This window comes from Pygocentrus nattereri, chromosome 25 (genome assembly GCF_015220715.1).
Source record: "Pygocentrus nattereri isolate fPygNat1 chromosome 25, fPygNat1.pri, whole genome shotgun sequence".
NCBI classification, from domain to species: domain Eukaryota; kingdom Metazoa; phylum Chordata; class Actinopteri; order Characiformes; family Serrasalmidae; genus Pygocentrus; species Pygocentrus nattereri.
In genome coordinates, this window is record NC_051235.1 from 65,001 (window position 1) to 88,547 (window position 23,547).

Consider the following 23,547-nt stretch of genomic DNA (forward strand, 5'->3'; position numbering starts at 1 on the left):
TCACCTCCAGCATGAAGGGGATGCAGCAGGGCTCCTTCCAGCACTCGCCCCCGCTGATGGACCTTGTGTTGAGCGTTCAGACGCTGCTGCTCTTCACACGGACGCAGGTCCGAGGCTGCGAGGCTCTGCTGTACAACCAGACTTTGATGGAGAAACTGAAGCAGGAAGGTTTTGACCTGGTGTTGACTGACCCCTTCCTGCCCTGTGGCACCATCCTGGCCACCGTCCTGCACCTCCCGTCCGTCTTCTTCCTGCGCGGGTTGCCCTGTGGATTAGACATTCTGGCTGCTCAGTGCCCCGCCCCCCCGTCCTACGTGCCCAGGTTTGGCATGACCGTCACTGCCCATCTGACCTTCCCCCAGCGCCTACAGAACTACCTGCAGAGCATCATGGAGCTGCTGCTCTGTCGGGTCATGTACAGCAGCTTTGATGAGCTGGCAAGGCACTACCTGGACCAAGACGTGACGTACCGGGAGCTGCTGAGCAATGGTGCCGTCTTTCTGCTCCGGTACGACTTTACGTTTGAGTTCCCCAAACCTGGCATGCCGAACATGGTCTACATCGGCGGAATCAACTGCAAAGAGAGTTCACCCCTATCTGCAGTAAGTGAACTCTGTAGTGCTGCAGGACAGTTATACGGGATTGTTAGTCTGGACTGTCATGCAGGACAGTTATACGGGATTGTTAGTCTGGACTGTCATGCAGGACAGTTATACGGGATAGTTATGCTGGACTGTCATGCAGGACAGTTATACGGGATTGTTAGTCTGGACTGTCATGCAGGACAGTTATGCGGGATTGCTAGTCTGGACTGTCATGCAGGACAGTTATGCGGGATTGCTAGTCTGGACTGTCATGCAGGACAGTTATACGGGATAGTTAAGCTGGACTGTCATGCAGGACAGTTATACGGGATAGTTAGGCTGGACTGTCATGCAGGACAGTTATACGGGATTGTTAGTCTGGACTGTCATGCAGGACAGTTATACGGGATAGTTATGCTGGACTGTCATGCAGGACAGTTATACGGGATTGTTAGTCTGGACTGTCATGCAGGACAGTTATGCGGGATTGCTAGTCTGGACTGTCATGCAGGACAGTTATGCGGGATTGCTAGTCTGGACTGTCATGCAGGACAGTTATACGGGATAGTTAAGCTGGACTGTCATGCAGGACAGTTATACGGGATAGTTAGGCTGGACTGTCATGCAGGACAGTTATACGGGATTGTTAGTCTGGACTGTCATGCAGGACAGTTATGCGGGATTGCTAGTCTGGACTGTCATGCAGGACAGTTATACGGGATAGTTATGCTGGACTGTCATGCAGGACAGTTATACGGGATTGTTAGGCTGGACTGTCATGCAGGACAGTTATACGGGATTGTTAGTCTGGACTGTCATGCAGGACAGTTATGCGGGATTGCTAGTCTGGACTGTCATGCAGGACAGTTATACGGGATTGTTAGTCTGGACTGTCATGCAGGACAGTTATACGGGATAGTTATGCTGGACTGTCATGCAGGACAGTTATACGGGATTGTTAGTCTGGACTGTCATGCAGGACAGTTATGCGGGATTGCTAGTCTGGACTGTCATGCAGGACAGTTATACGGGATAGTTAAGCTGGACTGTCATGCAGGACAGTTATACGGGATTGTTAGGCTGGACTGTCATGCAGGACAGTTTAACAGGGTAGTTAAGCAGGACACAGGTTACACCATCGGGGTGATGAAGTCACTCCCAGGACAGTGTGTGGATCTGTGCTCTGTGGAGCTGCAGTGTGTTTCCTGTGTCCAGCTTTGTGTGTTTCTTCCTAATTCAGAATCTCTAAAATGAAGTGAATTCCTGAGACGTGTCTCAAAGCAGGCGTGTGTTCTTTTGGCCTGATAGTTGAACTGCAGCCAAACCAGCCCATAGTAATCTAACTCCTCAATGTGGGGCGGCTGTTTTTATGGACATTTATTTACCGTTATTTACATTATTTACCGTCTTTATGGTTCTTTATGGACATTTTATCGCCTTAAAGGTCGAAGTTTAAAGCTTTTCAGCTTCTGCATCTCGTTGTTTCTGTTATGTCTTATGTGTTTTTCCTCCTGAGGAATTTTAGGAATTTTTACCTTTCCTCGTTGTAGGAGGTGGAGGAGTTCGTGGAAGGGTCTGGAGAACACGGCCTCGTGGTGTTTACGCTCGGCTCACTGGTGCCTTCGATGCCGACAGAAAAAGCCTCCATCTTCTTCCAGGCCTTCAGCCGGATCCCTCAGAGAGTAAGTGCTCCGTTCCATCAGTGCCTGTAGACCGAACACTAAATAAAAACTCTTCAACTGCAAGAGGATCAGTCTGACTGTTTTGAGGAGCTACATTTACAGTCTAACACTGCTCCTGGTCTGGCCCTGGCCCTGACTCTCCTGAACACAGAAAATGTTAAACAGGTGTGAAGTGGACGGTGGGCTCAGGACATGGCAAAGTGCTGCAGTCTTTCACTGTGAGCTGAGATCCTCTCCCTGGTGACATACAGTCGTACGCAATGGGTCAAACACAAATTCTGTGTTTTGTTAACTTTCTAAGTAAAAGTCTTAAGTTATCTTTACACATTTAAAAAGCTGGTTCTCACTCAAAGAACCATTTGCATGTTTATAGTGTTCTCTGCATGGTAAAGTGGTTCATCAGACTGATGGCGTTTATGTGGTTATGTATAGCATCAAGCTTGTAATACTATCAGAACCCAATATGGTGCTTTATATAACCATATACAACACATTCTCTATCAAGCTGAAGCACATTTTCATCATGCAAAGAACCATTAAGTATGGAATGGTTCCATATAGAACCATTGCCTTTACTGAAGAACCCTTGAAGAACCATCTTTGTTAAGAGCGTAGAAAACAAACAAATATGCCACAGGACTTTTTCACAGGCCGCATTTAAAGATGAGCTCAGTCAATTAAACAGAAACAGTGGGTCTTAAAGGTGCAGCAGTGGGTCTCTGCAGACCACACCTTCACTTACTTACACTCAGAAGATCAGCAAAAGTACGAAACCAAAACGTTTGTGTTCGATTTCTACTAACAATAATGTGTGGCCACTACTTAATAAAGCTATGGACTGAATTCATTATCTCATTCCCACACCTTAAGTCACAGGGGTGTCCTAAGCAGGAACCAGGGACCGTCTGGAGGTCTTATGTGTTTAAGATAAGATAAGATAAGATAAGATAAGATAAGATAAGATAAGATGATCCTTTATTAGTCCCACAGCGGGGAAATTACAGTATTACAGCAGCAGCAGAGTAACAGGAGTAAGACACTCAGTAGTAGAAACGGGAAACAGTATAAACATTATCAACATTATAAATAATAAAAATTAAAGCTAAATCTCGACTATTTACAGGAAAATAAGGATAATAATAAAATAAAATAAGAGTTGCATAGAAATCTGTATTGCACTTAGCCTATTGCACAATGAAGAATGTTCGCATTCTGAATGTGTGTCTGTGTGTGTGTGTCTGTGTGTGTATTTTGTGTGTGTGTGTGTGTATATTGTGTGTGTGTGGTGTGTGTGTGTATATTGTGTATATTGTGTGTGTGGTGTGTGTGTGTATATTGTGTATATTGTGTGTGTGGTGTGTGTGTGTGTATATTGTGTGTGGTGTGTGTGTATTGTGTATATTGTGTGTGTGTGTATATTGTGTGTGTGTGTGTCTGTGTGTGTTTTTTGTGTGTGTGTATATTGTGTGTGTGTGTATATTGTGTGTGTGTATATTGTGTGTGTGGTGTGTGTATATTGTGTATATTTTGTGTGTGTGTGTGTGTCTGTGTGTGTGTATTTTGTGTGTGTGTTTATATTGTGTATATTGTGTGTGTGTGTATTTTGTGTGTGTTTATATTGTGTATATTGTGTGTGTGTGTGTATTTTGTGTGTGTGTTTATATTGTGTATATTGTGTGTGTGTATATTGTGTGTGTGGTGTGTATATATTGTGTATATTGTGTGTGTGTGTGTGTGTGTGTGTTTATATTGTGTATATTGTGTGTGTGTGTGTATTGTGTGTGTGTGTGGTGTGTGTGTGTGGTGTGTGTGTGTGTGTGTGTGTGTGTGGTCTACTGGGAGCAGTGCTGGTTGAACAGTCTCACAGCAGCAGGAAGGAAGGGCGATAGCACTCCTTCACACACTTGGGGTGAAGGAGCCGGTCACTGAAGGAACTGCCCAGTGCTGCCAGAGTCTCACGCATGGGGTCTAGAGGAGTTCCCGGGACCGAGCCAGCGCTCCTGACCAGTTTGTCCAGTTTCTTCCTGTCTGCAGTGGAGATGCTGCCGCCCCAGCAGACCACTCCATAGAAGGTGGCTGATGCCACCCCTGTGTCGAAAAAGGTCCTCAGGAGTGGCCTCTGCACTCCAAACGACCTCAGTCTCCTGAGCAGGTAGAGTCTGCTCTGTCCTCTCCTGTAAAGTGCAGCTGTGTTGATCTGCTCCTCAGGTTTTGTGGAGATACACGGGAGACATTCCTGATCAGGTTCCTGATAACGTGAAGCTGATGAAGTGGCTTCCTCAGAATGACCTGCTGGGTGAGTCTCTCACACTAAGGTCACACCAGTGTCAGGTTTGTCATCAATAAATCAGAATGAGCTGAACCACAAACTAGTTTAACACCAAGTTTAGTAGTTTCTAAACATTTGCACCCCTCTCAGCAGGAGAGAAACAGACCAAAAAACACAAACAGAAAACATGATTATTTAAACCTTTCTAACTAAAGCTTAAACTCTAAGCTCTGTTACGTTTTACAGCGCCTTTCACAAACCCAAGGTCGCTTCACAGAGCATGGGCAAAAAAAACCCACTAAGCAGTGGAGCAGGAAGAAAAACGTGTATTAAAGAAAAAAGTCTTTAAGCCAGATTTGGTGGAGGAAAAAGGAGAGCAGTCCCTGAAGGATTGAGGAAGAGAATTCCAGAGTTTGGGGGCCGTGGCACTGAAGGACCTCCATCCCAAAGTGGAAAGTCTGGTGCTGGTACAGCAAGTGCGTTATTACAAGAAGACCTGAGAGAGCGAGAGGGAGTGTAAGAGGTCAGCAGTTCTCAGCTAAAATAAAGCTAAATTTTAGCTTTAGTACAGACTTTACAGGGAGACCAACAAAGAGGGTAGTGAATACGGGACATTATGAAGACATGAACTAAAAATTTTGCATATTGTTTCAGTTCAGGAGTGGTCGAAGATGAGCAGTGTTACGTAGATGAAAGAATGCAGTCTTAGTGAGGAACTTGATGAGCAGGCGGCAGGGAGGAGTCTATTCTTAAAAGGGGCTAAATAATTAAGCAGTCCAGAGACAGTGTGATTATAAAGGGAAACCATGCTCTCAGGGGATGATGGGTTATGTAAATCAGACAGGGCTGAAGACTGAAGAGAAGCAACAAACAGATTGAGATTAAACAGAGCGCATTATTATCATATCATATCATCTCTGCTATGGACAATAACAGCTTAACACTAAGCCACCTTAAAGAACAATAACACTGAGTCACTTAAATGTATATTGTCTTTATATTTTGTTTAATATATTCCATTTTGTTTATTATATTTTACTTATTTACATTCTGTAGAGTGATTAGCTGAGTCTCACCACAAGCATTTCAATGCATAAATGTCCTGCCTTGTTGTGAAAATGACAAATAAACTTGAAACTTAAACCCAGACATTCATCAGATTTCCAGATGGAGAAGCGTGATTGGTCACTCCAGAGAACACGTCTCCACTGCTCTAGAGTCCAGTGGCGGCGCTTTACTCCACTGCATTCCACGCTTTGCATTGCGCTTGGTGATGTAAGGCTTGGATGCAGCTGCTCGGCCATGGAGACCCATTCCATGAAGCTCTCTACGCTGTTCTTGAGCTGATCTGAAGGCCACATGAAGTTTGGAGGTCTGTAGTGACTGACTCTGCAGAAAGTTGGTGACCTCTGCGCACTATGCCCCTCAGCATCCGCTGACCGCTCTGTCATTTTACGTGGCCGACCACTTTGTGGCTGAGCTGCTGTCGTTCCCAATCGCTTCCACTTTGTTATAATCCCACTGACAGCTGACTGTGGAATATTTAGTAGTGAGGAAATTTCACGACTGGACTTGCTGCACAGGTGGCGTCCGATCACGGTACCACGCTGGAATTCACTGAGCTCCTGAGAGCGACCCATTCTTTCACTAATGTCTGTAGAAGCAGTCTGCAGGCCTAGGGGCTCGGCTTTATACACCTGTGGCCATGGAAGTGACTGGAACACCTGGATTCAGTGATTTGGGTGGGGGAGTGAAGACTTTTGGAAATGTAGTGTTCTAAAACAGAGTCTTGTGGAACAACTTAATTTTGCAAGAAAAGAGAATTCACTGTTTACATTTACGAAATGATAGTGATCAGTCAACAAGAATCAACCTGAGCCCAGAACAGCTCCATCACAGCTTATTCATCATATCAGTTTATCTTTTACTGTCTGTGTTTACATTTAGATTTTCTCCAGCACTGTTGAATTGACTCCGAATCCACACTATTTTCATCCATGTTTGATACGTTGTTGGGAGTGTTTTTGAAAACACTGAAGAAATATCAGTGCTGTATGATTGTCATCTTTATTACTTTGAGGACCTTCTCAATCTCACCGACACGTTCTCCAGTGAGGAGGCAGAGTCTGTGGACATGGGAATAGGCTCGTCCATTACTCAGGCCAAAGTCGCTAAGGTAGTTAAAAAGCTCCTTGGCGGCAGGGCTCCAGGGGTGGATGAGATCTGTCCGGAGTTCCTCAAGGCTCTGGATGTTGTGGGGCTGTCTTGGCTGACACACCTTTACAACATTGCGTGGACATCATGGTTGGTGCCACTGGATTGGCAGACTGGGGTGGTGGTGCCTCTTTTTAAAAAGGGGGACCGGAGGGTGTGTTCCAACTACAGGGGAATCACACTCCTCAGCCTCCCTGGTAAGGTCTATGCAGGGGTACTGGAGAAGAGAGTCCGGCTTATAGTCGAACCTCGGATTCAGGAGGAGCAGTGCGGGTTCCGCCCGGGTCGTGGAACACTGGACCAACTCTTCACCCTCTCCAGGATTCTGGAGAGTTCATGGGAGTTTGCCCAACCAGTCCACATGTGCTTTGTGGATCTGGAGAAGGCATTCGACTGTGTTCCCCGGGGTATTCTGTGGGAGGTGCTTCGGGAGTACGGGGTACATGGCTCTTTCCTACGAGCCATTCAGGCCCTGTACAAACAAAGCAGGAGTTTGGTTCGCATGGCTGGCAGTAAGTCAGACTTGTTCCCAGTGAGAGTTGGACTCCGTCAGGGCTGCCCTTTGTCACCGATTCTATTCATAATTTTTATGGATAGAATTTCTAGGCGCAGTCAGGGGACGGAGGGTGTCCGGTTTGGTGGCCTCAGGGTCATATCGCTGCTGTTTGCAGATGATGTGGTCCTACTGGGGACATCAGGTCGTGAACTTCAGCTTTCGCTGGATCAGTTTGCAACCGAGTGTGAAGCACCTGGGATAAGAATCAGTACCTCCAAATCTGAGGCCATGGTTCTCAGGCAGAAAAGGGTGGAGAGCTGGAGACGGGGATAAGCTCTTGCCTCAAGTGGAGGAGTTTAAGCATCTCAGGGTCTCAGGGACATTGACAGGCGGATTGGTGCTGGGTCAGCAGTGATGCGGGCTCTTTACCGGTCTGTTGTGGTAAAGAAAGAGCTGAGCCATAAGGCAAGGCTCTCGATTTACCGGTCGATCTACGTTCCCACCCTCACCTATGGTCATGAGCTTTGGGTAATGACCGAAAGAACAAGATCGCGAATACAAGTGGCCGAAATGAGTTTCCTCCGCAGGGTGTCTGGACTCTCCCTTAGAGATAGGGTGAGAAGTTCGGTCATCTGGGAGGGACTCGGAGTAGAGCCGCTGCTTCTCCACATCAAGAGGAGCCAGCTGAGGTGGTTCAGGCATCTGGTTAGGATGCCTCCTGGACGCCTCCCCAGGAGATGTCACAGGCAAGTCCAACCAGGAGGAGACCCTGGGGAAGACCCAGGACACGCTGGCGTGACTATATCGCCCAGCTGGCCTGGGAGCGCCTTGGAATCCCCCAGGGGGAGCTAGTGGAAGTGGCTGGGGAAAGGGAGGTCTGGGCCTCATTGCTTAGGATGCTGCCCCCGTGACCCGAACCCCGGAAAAGCAGAAGATAATAGATGAATGGATGGATCTTTATTAGAGAAATATAAATGAACATTATATATCAGCTGATATTCTTTTGAAACTTGTTATGCCTGAAACTGTTACAAACGGATGCTTCCAAAATGGTCTCAACTTTCAGTGAAAGGTATCGTAGCAAGATTTGCTTATTTATCCTAGATCATTTCTATCAGTTGCTCCACATGCCATTCATGAAGCTAATGAATGAGCTAATGAAGCTCTGGTAGATATTTTTACATCACTGTTCACGCTGTACTGGAGTGTTTGGAACACGAGCACTTTGTAAACACAGTAAAGTCAGTAAAGACAGAAATCCAGCTCAGAAATCCAGCTCAAACGCTTCCTGAATCCGTAGAGCTGCCCTTTCCATTCCATCTCATCACGAGATCATACGAGACACATCACCTGCCTCTCACCATGTGGAGCTGGTGGATTCGTGTGTCCGTCTACATTCTGTGTGAAACTGACCGACGGACACTCAGGAGATCACTAAGGACTGACCGTCACGCCGGAAACCCTTCATTCTTCATTCAGTCCACATCGTAGACTCGTGTGAAACGGCGTCAGAGAGTTTCCAGCTGCTGAAGCTGCTGCAGCGGGTTTGGAAAGTGTTTAGATATGAAACACATGAGGATCCTGTTCTATGAAGAACCTTTAGAGGAGGATTTAAAATCCAGAGAATGAGCTCAGTGTATTAATTAACAGTGGATTATTTAACCTGATAGAATAAATTATTCACCCTCTGACTAAACCTTGGAACCGTTGTCGTGACGTTTACGGTTGCATGTTGATTGATTTAAGGTCACCCTAAAACCCGAGCCTTCATCACTCATGGTGGAACTCATGGCATCTACGAGGGCATCTGCCACGGCGTTCCCATGGTGATGGTGCCACTCTTTGGTGACCAGGGGGACAATGCCCACCGGGTGGCAAGTCGAGGAGTGAGCGTGGTCCTAGATGTACGTGAGATCACGGCAGAGATGCTGATCGACGCCCTCAACACAGTCATCAACAACACCAGGCAAGTTAATCAATAACAATCACAAAAATTCAGCAGATAGAAAGAAGAGCAAGAACAAAAACGGCGAGTTACAGACAAAACGTTCAGAGGGTTTGGTGTGAAATCAGAAATCTTTACAATGGTGATGATAGGAACCAGGCGTCGCCATGACTACAACACAGATATAGACATTTCATTTACCATCCAGAACCACCAGAGAACCTACACGAGTCTTCTGAGCTTATATGGAATGTTGATGATGGAAAACAGTGGAAAATCTGGAATAATGAGTTTTCTTTGGGGACTATTTTGCCGCACAGCGCCCTGCATGTCTCCCTCCACCATGAATGGAGTTGAAGTTCTCTAAACTCTCATAAAACAGCGTCTCAGTCATCAGGCAGTGAATTCAGAACCAGTTCATGTAGGAACTTTCTGTGAGGAGCTTTTAGAGGGACGTCTTGTTCCCATCACCACCACTGTGAACCGCTGTTTATCTAGAAACCAAACCGCTGTTTAGATCTTAACTGTTTATTATGTATGAAAAACATGATTTAAAAAACTTATTCTTAAATATCATGTACTGTTAACTGTTTGTTGTCCGGCGTTGTCTTCTGTTGCTTTTCGTCTTTGTAATCATCATCATCATATTTCTCCTTATTTCCCTCTCTCTCGCTCTCTCTCCCTCATAGTTATAAAGAGAAGATGGTGAAGCTCTCTGCTGTCCATAAAGACCGGCCCATAGAGCCTCTGGACCTGGCAGTCTATTGGACAGAGTTTGTAATGAGACACAAAGGGGCAGAGCATCTGCGGCCTGCGGCTCACGACCTTAACTGGTTCCAGTATCACAGCCTGGATGTTATAGGCTTCCTGCTGGTTGTCATGGTGATTTTAGTCGTAGTGCTGATGAAATGCTGCTTGTTGTGTTTCCGAAAATGCAGCAGGAAATCAGAGAAGAGGAAGAATGACTGACCAAACACCTCAATAAACCCTTACCCCCTAATCCGTCCCCTCAGCCTTAAACTCTAATCCTTCAACCCTATCCCCTCGACCCTGAACCCCTATCCCCCCATCCTGAACCCTGTCCCCTTGACCCTAACCCCATCCCCTCGACCCTGAACCCTATCCCCTCGACCCTAACCCCTAATCCCTCAACCCTAAATTCCAATCCCTGAACCCTGAACCCTATCCCCTCAATCCTGAACCGTATCCCCTCGACCCTGAACCCTATCCCCTCGACCCTAACCCCTAATGCCTCAACCCTAAATTCTAATCCCTGAACCCTATCCCCTCAATCCTGAACCCTATTCCCTCGACCCAAAATTCTAATCCCTGAACCCTGAACCCCTATCCCCTCGACCCTGAACCCTGTCCCCTTGACCCTAACCCCTAATCCCTCAACCCTAAATTCTAATCCCTGAACCCCTATCCCCTCGACCCTGAACCCTGTCCCCTCGACCCTGAACCCTATGCCCTCGACCCTAACCCCTAATCCCTCAACCCTAAATTCTAATCCCTGAACCCTGAACCCCTATCCCCTCAATCCTGAACCCTGTCCCCTTGACCCTAACCCCTATCCCCTATCCCCTCAATCCTGAACCCCTATACCCTATCCCCTCAATCCTGAACCCCTACCCCCCCCATCCTGAACCCTGTCCCCTCAACCTTAACCCCTAATCCCTATCCCCTTTATCCTAACTCCTTTGTTTTTTATGGCTGTTTTATATTTTAATAAGAATGATTTTAAACTCCACAGCCATCATTTTCATCATTTACCTTGAAATCTAATGCTGCTATAGCAACAGTTTAATAACGTGATGTTTTATGAGCTTAATGTTTAATTCATCCCAGAAATACAGTGAAAACAGAACTTTTACACTTCAGTAAATCAGATTTAAACTGTTGAATTTCTCACGTCAGTCCAGCGGAACTGCACGATTAGCCTGGTTCTAATTTACTGTGTTTTGTGATTATTCAGTGTAACGGTGTGAATATTATTCATTTCACAGAGATTTATGGGTAAATGCAGCTACAAGTTCATTTTTACTGTCTGAGTTGCTTTTAATTAACAAATTTTTGCTGTTTCCATTGGTTCTGCTCATCAAGCAAATTTTTGACGTGGTGGATCCTGGTGCGGAAATTTAGGGCTACAAATATTTCCATGTGTTTTTTATTTTAACCTTGAAGAAATGATTGAGAAATAACGCATTCACAATCTCACAAATCAATAAAGCTAACGACTCACATTCCATACGTCCTCAACCTGAACCACTTGACAGGCGCCGCCGAGAAAAGACTCCATCTAAAGCTGTTTAACCTGCACTGTTTACATTAATAAATACGTGAATAATAAACTGCTCCATTCCATTACAGTGGTGGTGATGGGAACCAGGCGTCGCCATGACAACACAGATATAGACACTTTATTTACCATCCAGAACCTCCAGAGAACCTACACGAGTCTTCTGAGCTTATATGGAACGTTGATGATGGAAAACAGTGGAAAATCTGGAATAATGAGTTTTCTTTGGGGACTATTTTGCCGCACAGCGCCCTGCATGTCTCCCTCCATCATGAATGGAGTTGAAGTTCTCTAAACTTTCATAAAACAGCGTCTCAGTGTAAAGAATAAACTGCACCATCCCCCTCAGTTCCCTCCACACACCACCCCACCCGTATAACATCACACAGATAGATAACAGTAATCAATTCATGAACAATGTATGTGTGTTTATTATGTGTGTGTGTGTTTAGTGTGTGAGACAGTGTATGCGTGTGTAAGAGAGTGTGTGTGTGTTGTGATGGACCTGTCATTACAGGTGGTGGTGTAGTGGGTGGGGCTGAAGGCCTAATCAAGAACAGCTATTTATGTGTGTGTGTTTGTGTGTGTTTTTGTGTGTATGTGTTTTTGTGTGTGTGTATGTTTGTGTGTGTGTGTATGTGCTTGTGTGTGTTTTTGTGTGTGTGTATGTGTTTTTGTGTGTGTATGTGTGTGTGTGTGTTTTTGTGTGTGTGTGTGTGTGTGTGTATGTGTGTGTGTGTAAATGAATAACTCCAGTATTCCAATGATTATATTGTGTTTATTCATATTTAGACTGACATTTATGGACAGATTAAACACTTTAATCTCACAACCAAGACCAGAATTCAGATTTTAACAACTATAAATGAAATTTTCGATTATTTGGATCATTTTTATGTAGTGATGTAAAAGGTCACATGATCAGAATTCTTAACTCCCAGCATGCACCTGTTTGATGTTTATGAATTTTACACACAAGTAAACAAAAATTGTATATTTTATGAAAATATCAACTAAATATTTAATGTCACTGCATAAAAGTTTAATAACCGAATTGAAATCCTTATCAACGCAGATGAAACTATTATAGAATTATTCATATATTCATTAATAATCATGCAAGTACAGATATTGATTATGATGCTGATTTTAGGGTCTGATATTGATACTTTTACTATAAATGAAAAGTAATGTGTTACAGCAGATTAGCTTCTCTGTGCTTATCAGTCACATCTGATGGATGAACTGATTAACTGATTAACTGATTGATCCACTCATCTGCCCTTTCTGAACTTCATCAGCAGTAAGTTAACAGGTGTTAAAGGGTTAATCAGGTGTCTTTAATTCTCCTTCACTTCACAGTAATTTTCCTTTTTTCCACTGAAAACTGGAAAAATTCTAATTCTGATTTTATTCATCTTCAATTCGGACTTCCTGAAAGTGTGTGTTCACAAATCTACTTAACGATCCAGACGCTGAACGAGTTGAGATTCTGATCTAAACTACAGTTACTTTCAGTAAATCAAGCTCCACACTGAAGACCAACAAAGCCACATTTTCCTCGCGTCCGTAACGCCAATCGTAGCGTGACAGACGGCCAAGTTAGGTGCAAACTTTGCGCGTGTTTATATACACGCATATAAATAAAAATACAAAACAGCTGCTCTGTGTATTATTCTTCTTTAGCTACTTTTTTAAAGTATTTGTTTATTATTAGCTGCCTAATAAAAGAAATAATAGAAGACACTAAATGTTCCCCATAGTAACGACACCGTCCGGTCTGCCTGACCGCGTTCGGCTGGTCTCAGCGTGAGCCGCTAAACACTAAATAAATAAGTCACGTGTGTAAAATAATGGCAGTGTTAACGCGAAGCAGCACTAAAGTAGCTTATTTAAAGTCTAATGGAGCCGAATGTGCTTCTGTGGTTCTGCTTTACAGGCAGAGAGTCATGCGTAGTGTGTGGCTGAGCGTGAGGTGGTACAGATTATCGGGATTCTGCCGATTGTGCTCATAAACGTCTCTGTTCACCTCGGTAAGAGCGTCCAGAACATGAAGCTTCCTGAAAGACACGGAAGGACAAGGAACGTCCATTAATTTCTAGAAGTTTTGCAGAAATATTTTATTAAAATAGAGCGATTGTTCTACTTCACCTCTCGCGTGCGCGGAGGAGGGCGGAGCTTAGCATCTGCAGGTAAACTGAGTGGTGGTCTCGCCTCGCCAGCTGCCTGGCCGACGTTGTGCACACACTCCACAGGACGTCTGCAGTGGCCGGGAGCATTTCACTGGCCGAAGCGCAGGTGGGAACGGCGCGGTACGGCACTCCGTCCGGCTCCAAATATGGGTCTTCCTGCTCCAGAGTGGGCGGAGCCTCCACATAGCTCTGGGTGAAGAATAGCTTGGGTTTTCCCACCAGCAGGGGGCAGCGCACGGGGCAGAAAATCTGCCACAGGTCAGTCAGAGTGAATCCAGGACCCTCAGCATCCGTGGCCAGCAGGTGCGTCTCTGAGCCGCGGCTCAGCAGGCAGCAGCAAAAGGTCGCAGCCCGCTGCAGCGCCCTCTGCTGGCTCACTGACCTCAACACCGAACTCAGCTCCGTCACGGTCAGCAGCGCGTGAAGGTCCACTCGGAAACCAAGCCGCTCAAACGTCTCCTTCAACAAACCTGAAACAACAAGCAGTGTAACACTCACACACACACACTCATACACTCATACACTCACACACACTCACACTCACTCACACTCACTCACACTCACTCACACTCACTCACACTCACTCACACTCACTCACTCACACTCACTCACACTCACTCACTCACTCACACTCACTCACCGCTCTACACAGTTCAAAATCAGCTCCATTAGGTTCTCAGGCCTTCACTGTATCAAACAGTTCTCCATTCTCTCGGACTCACCTCCATCACAGCCGACACAGTCAACGATCACACACACACCTCCACACTCAGAGTAGCGCTGAACCACAGGAACCCTCTAGAACACAAAGAACGAGCGTGAGAGAACATCCACTAACATCTCTTCATTCAATCATAAACCAGTGTCAGATAACAGCGTCTAACATCAAATCACATCTGATCACATCTAAAAGGAGGAGCCATGGGGATAAAGAGAAAGAGGAGGGGTTATTAAGAGTAAAAGAGAAAGAGAAGAATGTTATGGAGTCAGGGGAGGGGTTATGGAGCCAGGGGAGGGGCTATGGAGTCAGGGGAGGGGTTGTGTAGTAAACCTCTGAGCACTGCACTCCACTTTCAGGCACTGAGAGCTTCAGAGTCTCAAATTCTGCAGAAAGAATAGAGAGTCACGAGTTCAGATCAGATCAGATCAGACAGTCAGCGTAATCAGTCAGTAATCTTCATTAGAGTCTTTCTGGCTTTAGAAACTTTATACCTTCAGGCAGCGGCTGCTGTTTCCTCACTGGAGCTTGATGACTGCGACCAAGACCAACCTGGACAGAGACCAAACCCAGACTCACCACCATCACCACCATCTTCATCACAGACACTTTCAGTCTCTCAGCAGTAAAGAAATATCAGTGGACATTCTCTGTGTTACCCGTGCTCCGTTATGCACTGCTGGACTTTGAGAAACTTCTCGTCGATTTCTGTGCTGATCTAAATCAAACAAAACACAGAATTATCATCAGAAGCCTCACCACTGTACTGTGACCTGAGTGATGTCCAGTTTTACCTCTCTGGTACGATTGTATCCTGTTGGCCAAGTCCACTCTCCTGATGTTCCTCAAATGCTGCTCTACCAGGTCCGGCTTCTCACATGAAACCATATCCATCTTCTCCAGCTCTGCCACAACATCCAAGAAGCTCTGTAGACAGTAAAAACCTTATAAAAAAAACCCTCTGTTCTCCGCCAACCTGCACAAACCGGGTTTCCCCAAAACTCACTGATCTAAAGGCACGGTCAGATAATTTATCTGGAACATCACAAAGTTTCCCAAAGCTCACACACTCCTGTCACACTAGAAAAATCAAAGAGATGTCAGCTCTGATCGCCTCCTATCAATAAACAGACCATCGGCTCTCTGACCAGTGGCCAAACAGCAGCCCACCACCGGCAGTTGAATCCCAGCTACTACAGGTCCTTACTATCACCTTGCCATGTCCTTGAAGAAGTCCTTGGTCATTCCATTCACTAAAACAGAGTCTTGATGTAAGAACTGGACCCTTTATCTCCAGGAAGGTCACTCAGGTGCTCATTCAGTCTCTTGTAATTTCCAGGCTTGACTGCTGCAGTTCAGCCCCGGCCCAACAGGCTCTTCAGCTGATCCAGAACGCAACCTTCCTATGTTCACTCATGATGCTCCACTGCTGTGCTCCCCTCACTGGATTCCTGAAGCTGCATCAAAGCCAAACATGGACCAGCCCCTCTGTCCCTGATGGTCAAAGCCCAATCCATACCTAGAGACCTTTCAGCTTCAAGGACACCGTGACTCGTCCCGCCATCCTTCAGGACGCATGGAAGACAAGCATCAGGACTCTTCTCTGTCGTGGAGCCCAGTTGGTGGAACGAACTTCCCTCATCACCTCGTTCAAACACTGAATGAAGATCCGTCTCTTGACACAGGAACGCTGATCCATCCCCTATTCACATGTTTTTAATTAAACTTATGTGCAGTATCTGAGCTCAGGGGTAGTTTGGACTAATTCTGCAAGATCACATACACAGGTGGACAACAAAACCCTTCTGTAAGCCGCTCTGGATAAGGGAGGTGACTGAACACCAACATTTATAATCAGCTCAACCCACAAATTCGCATATCGAGTATTGTCATTTCCAAAAAAGTTGGGGTGATGTGCAAATCATTTAAACCCTATATTTCATTGAAAATACTACAAGGACAACATGTCAAATATCTGACATACAGTGGTGTGAAAAAGTGTTTGCCCCCTTCCTGACTTTTTTTTGCAAGTTTGTCGCACTTAAATGTTTCAGATCACCGAACACATTTAAATATTAGACAAATATCACACAAGTAAACACAAAATGCAGTTATAAATGAAGGTCTTTATTATTAAGGGAACAAGAAATTCAAACCTACAGGGCCCTGTGTGAAAAAGTGACTGCCCCCCTAAACCTAATAACTAGTTGGGCCACCCTTAGCAGCAACAACTGCAATCAAGCTTTTGTGATAACTGGCAATGAGTCTTTTAAGAGTGGAGGAATTTTGGCCCACTCATCTTTGCAGAACTGTTGTAATTCAACCACATGGGAGGGTTTCCAAGCATGAACCACCCTTTTAAGGTCATGCAACAGCATCTCAATCGGATTCAGGCCAGGACTTTGACTAGGTCACTCCAAAGTCTTAATTTTGTTTTTCTTAAGCCATTCAGAGGTGGACTGGATCATTGTCCTGCTACAGAACCCAAGTGCACTTCAGCTTGAGGTCACAAACAGACAGCCAGACATTCTCCTTCAGGATTTTTTTGGTAGACAGCAGAATTCACTGTTCCATTTACCAGAGCAAGTCTTCCAGGGGCAAACACTTTTTCACACCAATGTATCTGAGAATTTGTATTGATTTTTTTTTTTGCCTGTTTTGAATTTGACACCAACAACATGTTCTAAAAAAGTTGGGACGGGGGAACAAAAGGCTGGTAAAGTTGTGTAATACTAAAAAACACCTGGTGGTTGATTGGCAGCTGGTCAGTAACGTGACTGGTTATAAAGAGCAGCTCAGAGAGGCGGAGTCTTTCAGAAGTAAAGAGGAGGAGGGGTCACCACTCTGTGAAAGACTGCACCATCAAATAGAGCAACAACTCAAGAAGAACGTTCCTCAACATAAAACAGCAAAGAGCTTCTGCTTTTCATCGTCTACGGTGCAGAATATCATTAAAGACTCAGAGAATCTGGAGAAATCTCTGTATGTAAGGGACGAGGCCAAAAACGAGTATTAGATCCAGTATTAAACCCAGAAACGCTGCCACTTTCTCTGGGCCTGAGCTCATTTAAAATGGACTGAGGGGAAGTGAAAAGTGTCCGGCGGTCCGACGAATCAGCATCTGAAATTCTTTTAGGAAATCATGGACACTGTGTCCTCCAGGCTGAAGACCACTCAGCTTGTTATCAGTGCTCAGGTCTAAAGCCAGTATTGATGATGTTTTATGGTGGCATTCGTGTACATGGCATGGGTGATGTGCTCATCTGTGAAGGCACCATTAATACTAATAATACATTGCCAAGATCAGAAATGCCCTGTCCCTGCGTGATGCAGAAACACTAGTACACGCCTTTATTACTTCCAGGCTAGACTACTGTATGCGCTACTGTCAGGATGCATGAGCAGGAATTTAAACTCCAACTAGTCCAAAACGCCGCAGCCAGGGTCCTCACTAAAACTAGAACATCTGATCATATCAGTCCAGTGCTATCATCACTTCATTCTCTGCCTGTTACATTCCGTATTGATTATAAAATCCTTTTATTGACGTATAAAGCCCTACATGGTCTCGCTCCCGAGTACCTGCAAGACATTATGTCACATTATGAGCCATCACAACCACTCAGATCCCAGAGCGCTGGCTTATTAATAGTTCCCAGAATTCCTAAGGCTGCAGCTGGGGGAAGAACTTTGTCTTATAAAGCCCCCAAGATAACCAGAGATAATTTAAAAGTACCTGTCACCCCTTACTAGTTTCATGAATAATGGACTAAAAGAAACGACCCAAAATGACTTGGAAAAAATTCTGTTTGCATTGACTTTATTGAAATTAAAAGTAAAGTAGGTTTTTTCCTTCTCCTTTAAAGTTACCCTTTTGGTGAAAAGAGGTTCTGTTCCGATAGCAGAGATATACTATGACTATATCATTACACATGAGCATAACAGCAGACCTATGTGGTGTATAGGGTTCTTTTTCTTGTCAGTTTCTAGGTAGTGTGACCAGAGGAGGACGGGTCCACCCTTGTAAGCCTTGGTTCCTCCCAAGGTTTCTTCCTCAGCTCTGAGGAAGGTTCTCCTTGCCACTGTCGCCCCTGGCTTGCTCACCTGGGGTTTTTTACATTCATGTTGAAACTTTGTTTTTACTGGAATGGTGCGGTGGGTGGCGCTGTCGCCTCACAGCAAGAGGGGCCTGGGTTTGATTCCCTGGCCGGGTGACCAGGGTCCTTTCTGTGTGGAGTCTGCATGTTCTCCCTGTGTCTGTGTGGATTTCCTCCCACAGTCTAAAGACATGCATTCAGACCAATTGGACACGATAAATTGCCCCTAGGTGAGAATGAGTGTGTCTGTCTGTCTGCCCTGTGATGGAGTGGTGGCCTGTCCAGGGTGTATCCTGCCTTCCGCCCAATGACAGCTGGGATAGGCTCCTGCACCCCCCCCCCGCGACCCAGAGGGAGGAGCGGCTTAGAAGACGTGTGTGTGTGTGTGTTCAAAAGTTCAAAAGCCAGAAGCCAGCATCTCTGATGGTGGGGGGGGGGTGTTAGTGCCCATGGCAGGGGTAACCTGCACATCTGTGAAGGCCCCATTAATGCCGAAAGGTCCATACAGGTGTTGGAGCAACATCTGCTGCCATCCAAGCAGCGTCTTTTTCAGGGACGTCCTGCTTATTTCAGCGAGACGACGCCGAGCCACATTCTGCACGTGTTACAACAGCGTGGCTTCGTAGTAAAAGAGTGCAGGTACTAGACTGGCCTGCCTGCAGTCCAGACCGTCTCCCATTGAAAATGTGTGGCGCATTATGAAGCTCAAAATACGACAGCGGAGACCCCGGACTGCTGAGCAGCTGAAGCTGGACATCAAGCAGGAATGGGAAAGAATTCCACCTACAAAGCTTCAATCAGTGTCCTCAGTTCCCAAACGCTTATTGAGTGTTAAAGGAAAGGTGATGTAACTCAGTGGGAAACACGTCCCTGTCCCAACTTCTCTGGAACATGTTGCAGGCATCAAATTCAAAATGAGTGAATATTTGCAAAAAACAATAAAGTTTATCAGTTTGAACATTAAATATCTCGTCTTTGTAGTGGATTCAGTTGAATATCGGTTGAAAAGGATTTGCAGATCATCGTTTTCTGTTTTTATTTATGTTTTACACAACGTCCCAACTTCGCTGGAATTGGGTTTATGAGATAAAGTGTTTAAGTATATGACAAATAAAGCATTTAAGGTATAAAGATATGTATAGTATATAGCCTGTGCAGGACACATATGTAAAGACATAAAGGGTATACAGATATACAAGGTTTAAAGCATGGAGTTTGTAGTGTATGCAGGATGTAAAATGTATGTAAGTTATATAGAATATAAAGAGTGTAAAGGTGTAAGAAGTTGTACCGTAGCTCGCTCCAGCAGGCCCCTGGGTACAGTGCTGCTCAGCAGGAATGTGAGGGACTGTAATTCGGCTGTGTTCAAACTCTCACTGAGCTCCATCATCAGAACCCTACACACACACACACACACATACACGTGCACACACACACACACACACACACACACACACACGGCTGCATTTACCAGCTAAGCTCCACCAGACTTTCCATGTTATCTCACACTGATAAGAAAAGAAGGATTTGGTACAGATCCAAAACACACTCTCACTGACAGGCATGATTTCCTGCCTGTGGGTCTGGACAGATCATAGCTAGACTACAGGTCATTTCCAATAACAACAAACAGCCAAGCTCACGCAGGACCACCTAACATCTCACACACCGATTTACAGGACAAATATTAATATCTGACCCACTTAAACAGACTACAGGTGCAATAACATTGAGGTAGACCTGGTACAAGGAGTAACACTGCCTACTGCCTTGTGCCCCAGCATTTCAAAGTTTGACAACTGCTGCCCGAGTGGTCAATGCCAGCCAAAACCAGAGAAGCTGAATCTTCACAGGTTAACAAATTTTCATCTTTAATATCAAAGCAACTGCTTTATGCCCTCCCGCACAAGATCCAGAGCCCATAAATGCATATTTCAGCAGATTACAAGTCAAATCCACCAGGTGGCGCTCAGTAGAAATTATCAAGTGCTCCTAAAAACTCTGTGTTTAACCCCTTAACATGTCTACCTGACCTGGAGCTCCTTCAGTTGAAATATGAAAATTTTTCTTCAATAATTCTAATTAAGACCAAAATAAGTCTGACAGGTGAATTATTATCTATTAATTGTTGTCTATGCTCTTAAAAAAGACGGTTCTTTAGCAGAGTTTAGTAAGTCCTTTAGTAAGAATATGGCTCTATATAGAACTATGAAAACTCAAAGAACCCTTTGAAACCCATATCAGACACTAACCTAAAGATAATTATGTGTAATCTGATAGGGAACCGGCCATAACGTTGCAGTGAGTTACCTGTAATCTGAGAGAACACGCCCCCTCGTCTTCAGCATCTCCTCCACATCTTTCCTGGTGGCTCCCAGAAGCCTCCTCAGAAGGTCGAAGCGGTTCAGTCGGAAGAGGACCTCCTTCAGGACGGCGTCTCCGGGCCGTGAGTGGACAGTCTGCGTCGTGAGAGTGATCAGGGCTCCTCTGCAATCCTCAGCGCAGTCAGCCGAGAGAAGGTCTGAGCACAGGTACCTTAGGGTTCTACACTCCTCCTGACTCAGAGCCTCCACCACACTGGTCACCAGCAGACACATCCCATCAGCCATCGCTCCTCCTAGACCAGCTCAGACTGTTCAGACCTACAGAGACAGGAAACACATCAGAGACCACCAACACCAACCAGCTCAGACTGTTCAGACCTACAGAGACAGGAAACACATCAGAGACCACCAACACCAACCAGCTCAGAATGTTCAGACCTACAGAGACAGGAAACACAGCAGTGACCACCAACACCAACCAGCTCAGACTGTTCAGACCTACAGAGACAGGAAACACATCAGTGACCACCAACACCAACCAGCTCAGACTGTTCAGACCTACAGAGACATTAAACACAGCAGTGACCACCAACACCAACCAGCTCAGACTTTTCAGACCTACAGAGCCAGGAAACACAGCAGTGACCACCAACACCAACCAGCTCAGACTGTTCAGACCTACAGAGACAGGAAACACAGCAGTGACCACCAACACCAACCAGCTCAGACTGTTCAGACCTACAGAGACAGGAAACACAGCAGTGACCACCAACACCAACCAGCTCAGACTGTTCAGACCTACAGAGACAGGAAACACAGCAGTGACCACCAACACCAACCAGCTCAGACTGTTCAGACCTACAGAGACAGGAAACACAGCAGTGACCACCAACACCAACCAGCTCAGACTGTTCAGACCTACAGAGACAGGAAACACAGCAGTGACCACCAACACCAACCAGCTCAGACTGTTCAGACCTACAGAGACAGGAAACACAGCAGTGACCACCAACACCAACCAGCTCAGACTGTTCAGACCTACAGAGACAGGAAACACAGCAGTGACCACCAACACCAACCAGCTCAGACTGTTCAGACCTACAGAGACAGGAAACACAGCAGTGGTGTTTTTTTTTTTCTCAACACGTTTCTTGTGACCCTGTTGACTATTTGCAGCCAAGCATTTGATGGTTCTGTGGCCACGCCTCGATATCTTAGCCTTTTAAAGAGTGCTGCATCCCTCTGAAAGAAGAAGGGTGTCCATGTCCTTAGACCACATCCCCCGTCACTACACTAACACACACCACCTGGTCTGCTTTAGCTTCATACAGCTGGGAGCTGGACAATATGCACGACAATGATGACATGGTCAACATACTCGCCTGCCTAATAATTGTGCCTGCTATGTAGGATCTCGTTCCCATGCGTTAATATGGTGTGGCCACACATTTTATGTTTATTTATACATGACGTCACTAGCAGAGCTCCGGAAGAAACGCTGTTCTAGGTTTTTTCCAGTGGTGGACGAAGCCACAAACCATGTACTGGAGTTAGAGCAGATACTCAGGGTAGAATATCACTCCAGTAAAAGTAGAAGCTCCTCCCTTTAGACCTCCACTTGAGTAAAAATACTAAAGTATTTCCCTTCAAATGTACTTAAGTATAAAGTAAAAGTACTAAAAGAGTAATTAATGCAACTGAGTTACGAGTTTAAGCTCAATAAAACGTGCTCTAATCACAGGGTCACAAATGAGTTTCCTTTACTAGTGAAAAGTCGGACAAAATGGAAATACTTCAGTAAAGTACACGGAAAAAAACACTTAAGTACAGAAACTAATTTCATTTACTTCGTTACTGTACTCTGCCGTTTTTCACTCACCTTCCGACTGAGCTGCAGAGCGTTCCCGGAGACCCACCTCCCGCAGCCCCAGCCGGGCGAGGCGGACATTCTCAGGCCGAAGGCGAGAAGCTGAGCTGGGCTTCAGGAGAGCCTCCGCGGCGCCGTCTCTCAGGAGCGCGGTGGAGCAGAGGAAACAGAAAGCGGCGCTGTGGCGGGGAAAACCCAGCTCTTCATCCCACTTTCACTTTCTCAGAGTCTTCTTCACCACCACCACCACCACCCTCCTCCTCCTCAGAGCAGCGGCGAACAGCGGCGAACAGCTGGCCAGGCCGCGGACTTACTGTCCGGTTCTTCCGTAAACAAACCAGCAGACAGTCGGCGGGTTCAGCTCAGCTAGCGCAGTTACCCGCGGCGCAGATTCGACAGTCTGAACTCTTAATAATAATATTATTAATAATAATAATAATAATAACAATAATACTAATAATAATATAATCATTATTATTATTATTATTCGGGTATGACTGATTCGCAAATCTGATACTCTGATAATCTGATACTCTGATAATCTGATACTCTGATAATGATAATCTGATACTCTGATAATCTGATACTCTGATAATGATAATCTGATAATCTGATAATCAGATTGTCAGATTCTGAATCCTGTCTTGTAACACGCACCGACTCTTGTCCAATCTTGCGAGAACCGCGTTCCCCGCCTTTTCCCGCTGTTTACTCCACAGTCCCTTAGTACAAGAAGGAAAAGTGAAATAAGAAGTGAAAAAGTTCCTGAACTGTGTGGAGTGTGAGTGATGTGTTTGTGAGTGGTGAGTGTTTGTGTGTATAAGGGTGTGTGTGTGTGTGTGTGTGTGTGTGTGTGTGTA

The 23,547-nt window shown here is 45.4% G+C and overlaps 2 protein-coding genes across 4 annotated transcripts in view; one reads left to right on the forward strand and one right to left on the reverse strand.

Annotated features, from left to right (window-relative positions):
* Positions 1-11,545, forward strand: part of LOC108414284 (UDP-glucuronosyltransferase-like) — a 20,699-nt gene extending 9,154 nt beyond the window's left edge. For 2 of the 3 annotated variants that reach the window (XM_017687116.2, XM_037534632.1), the window contains exons 2-5: positions 2,135-2,266; positions 4,475-4,562; positions 8,992-9,211; positions 9,880-11,545. In XM_017687116.2, the coding sequence (XP_017542605.1) occupies positions 2,135-2,266; positions 4,475-4,562; positions 8,992-9,211; positions 9,880-10,159 (720 nt within the window). In that variant the 3' untranslated portion in view covers positions 10,160-11,545. Of the gene's footprint in view, positions 603-2,134; positions 2,267-4,474; positions 4,563-8,991; positions 9,212-9,879 lie in introns of all 3 variants that reach the window. The other variant, XM_017687117.2, reaches the window with a different exon arrangement.
* A 702-nt stretch (positions 11,546-12,247) lies between these two features.
* On the reverse strand, positions 12,248-23,037 carry cflara (CASP8 and FADD-like apoptosis regulator a). Its single transcript, XM_017687118.2, has 10 exons — positions 22,700-23,037; positions 20,807-21,138; positions 19,788-19,893; positions 15,194-15,326; positions 15,059-15,117; positions 14,894-14,951; positions 14,733-14,785; positions 14,404-14,479; positions 13,641-14,151; positions 12,248-13,549 (listed from the first exon to the last, which is right to left on the reverse strand). The coding sequence occupies exons 2-10, from the start codon at positions 21,103-21,105 to the stop codon at positions 13,423-13,425; spliced, it is 1,422 nt and encodes a 473-aa protein (XP_017542607.2). The 5' UTR covers positions 21,106-21,138; positions 22,700-23,037; the 3' UTR covers positions 12,248-13,422.
* Between the last annotated feature and the right edge of the window lie 510 nt (positions 23,038-23,547).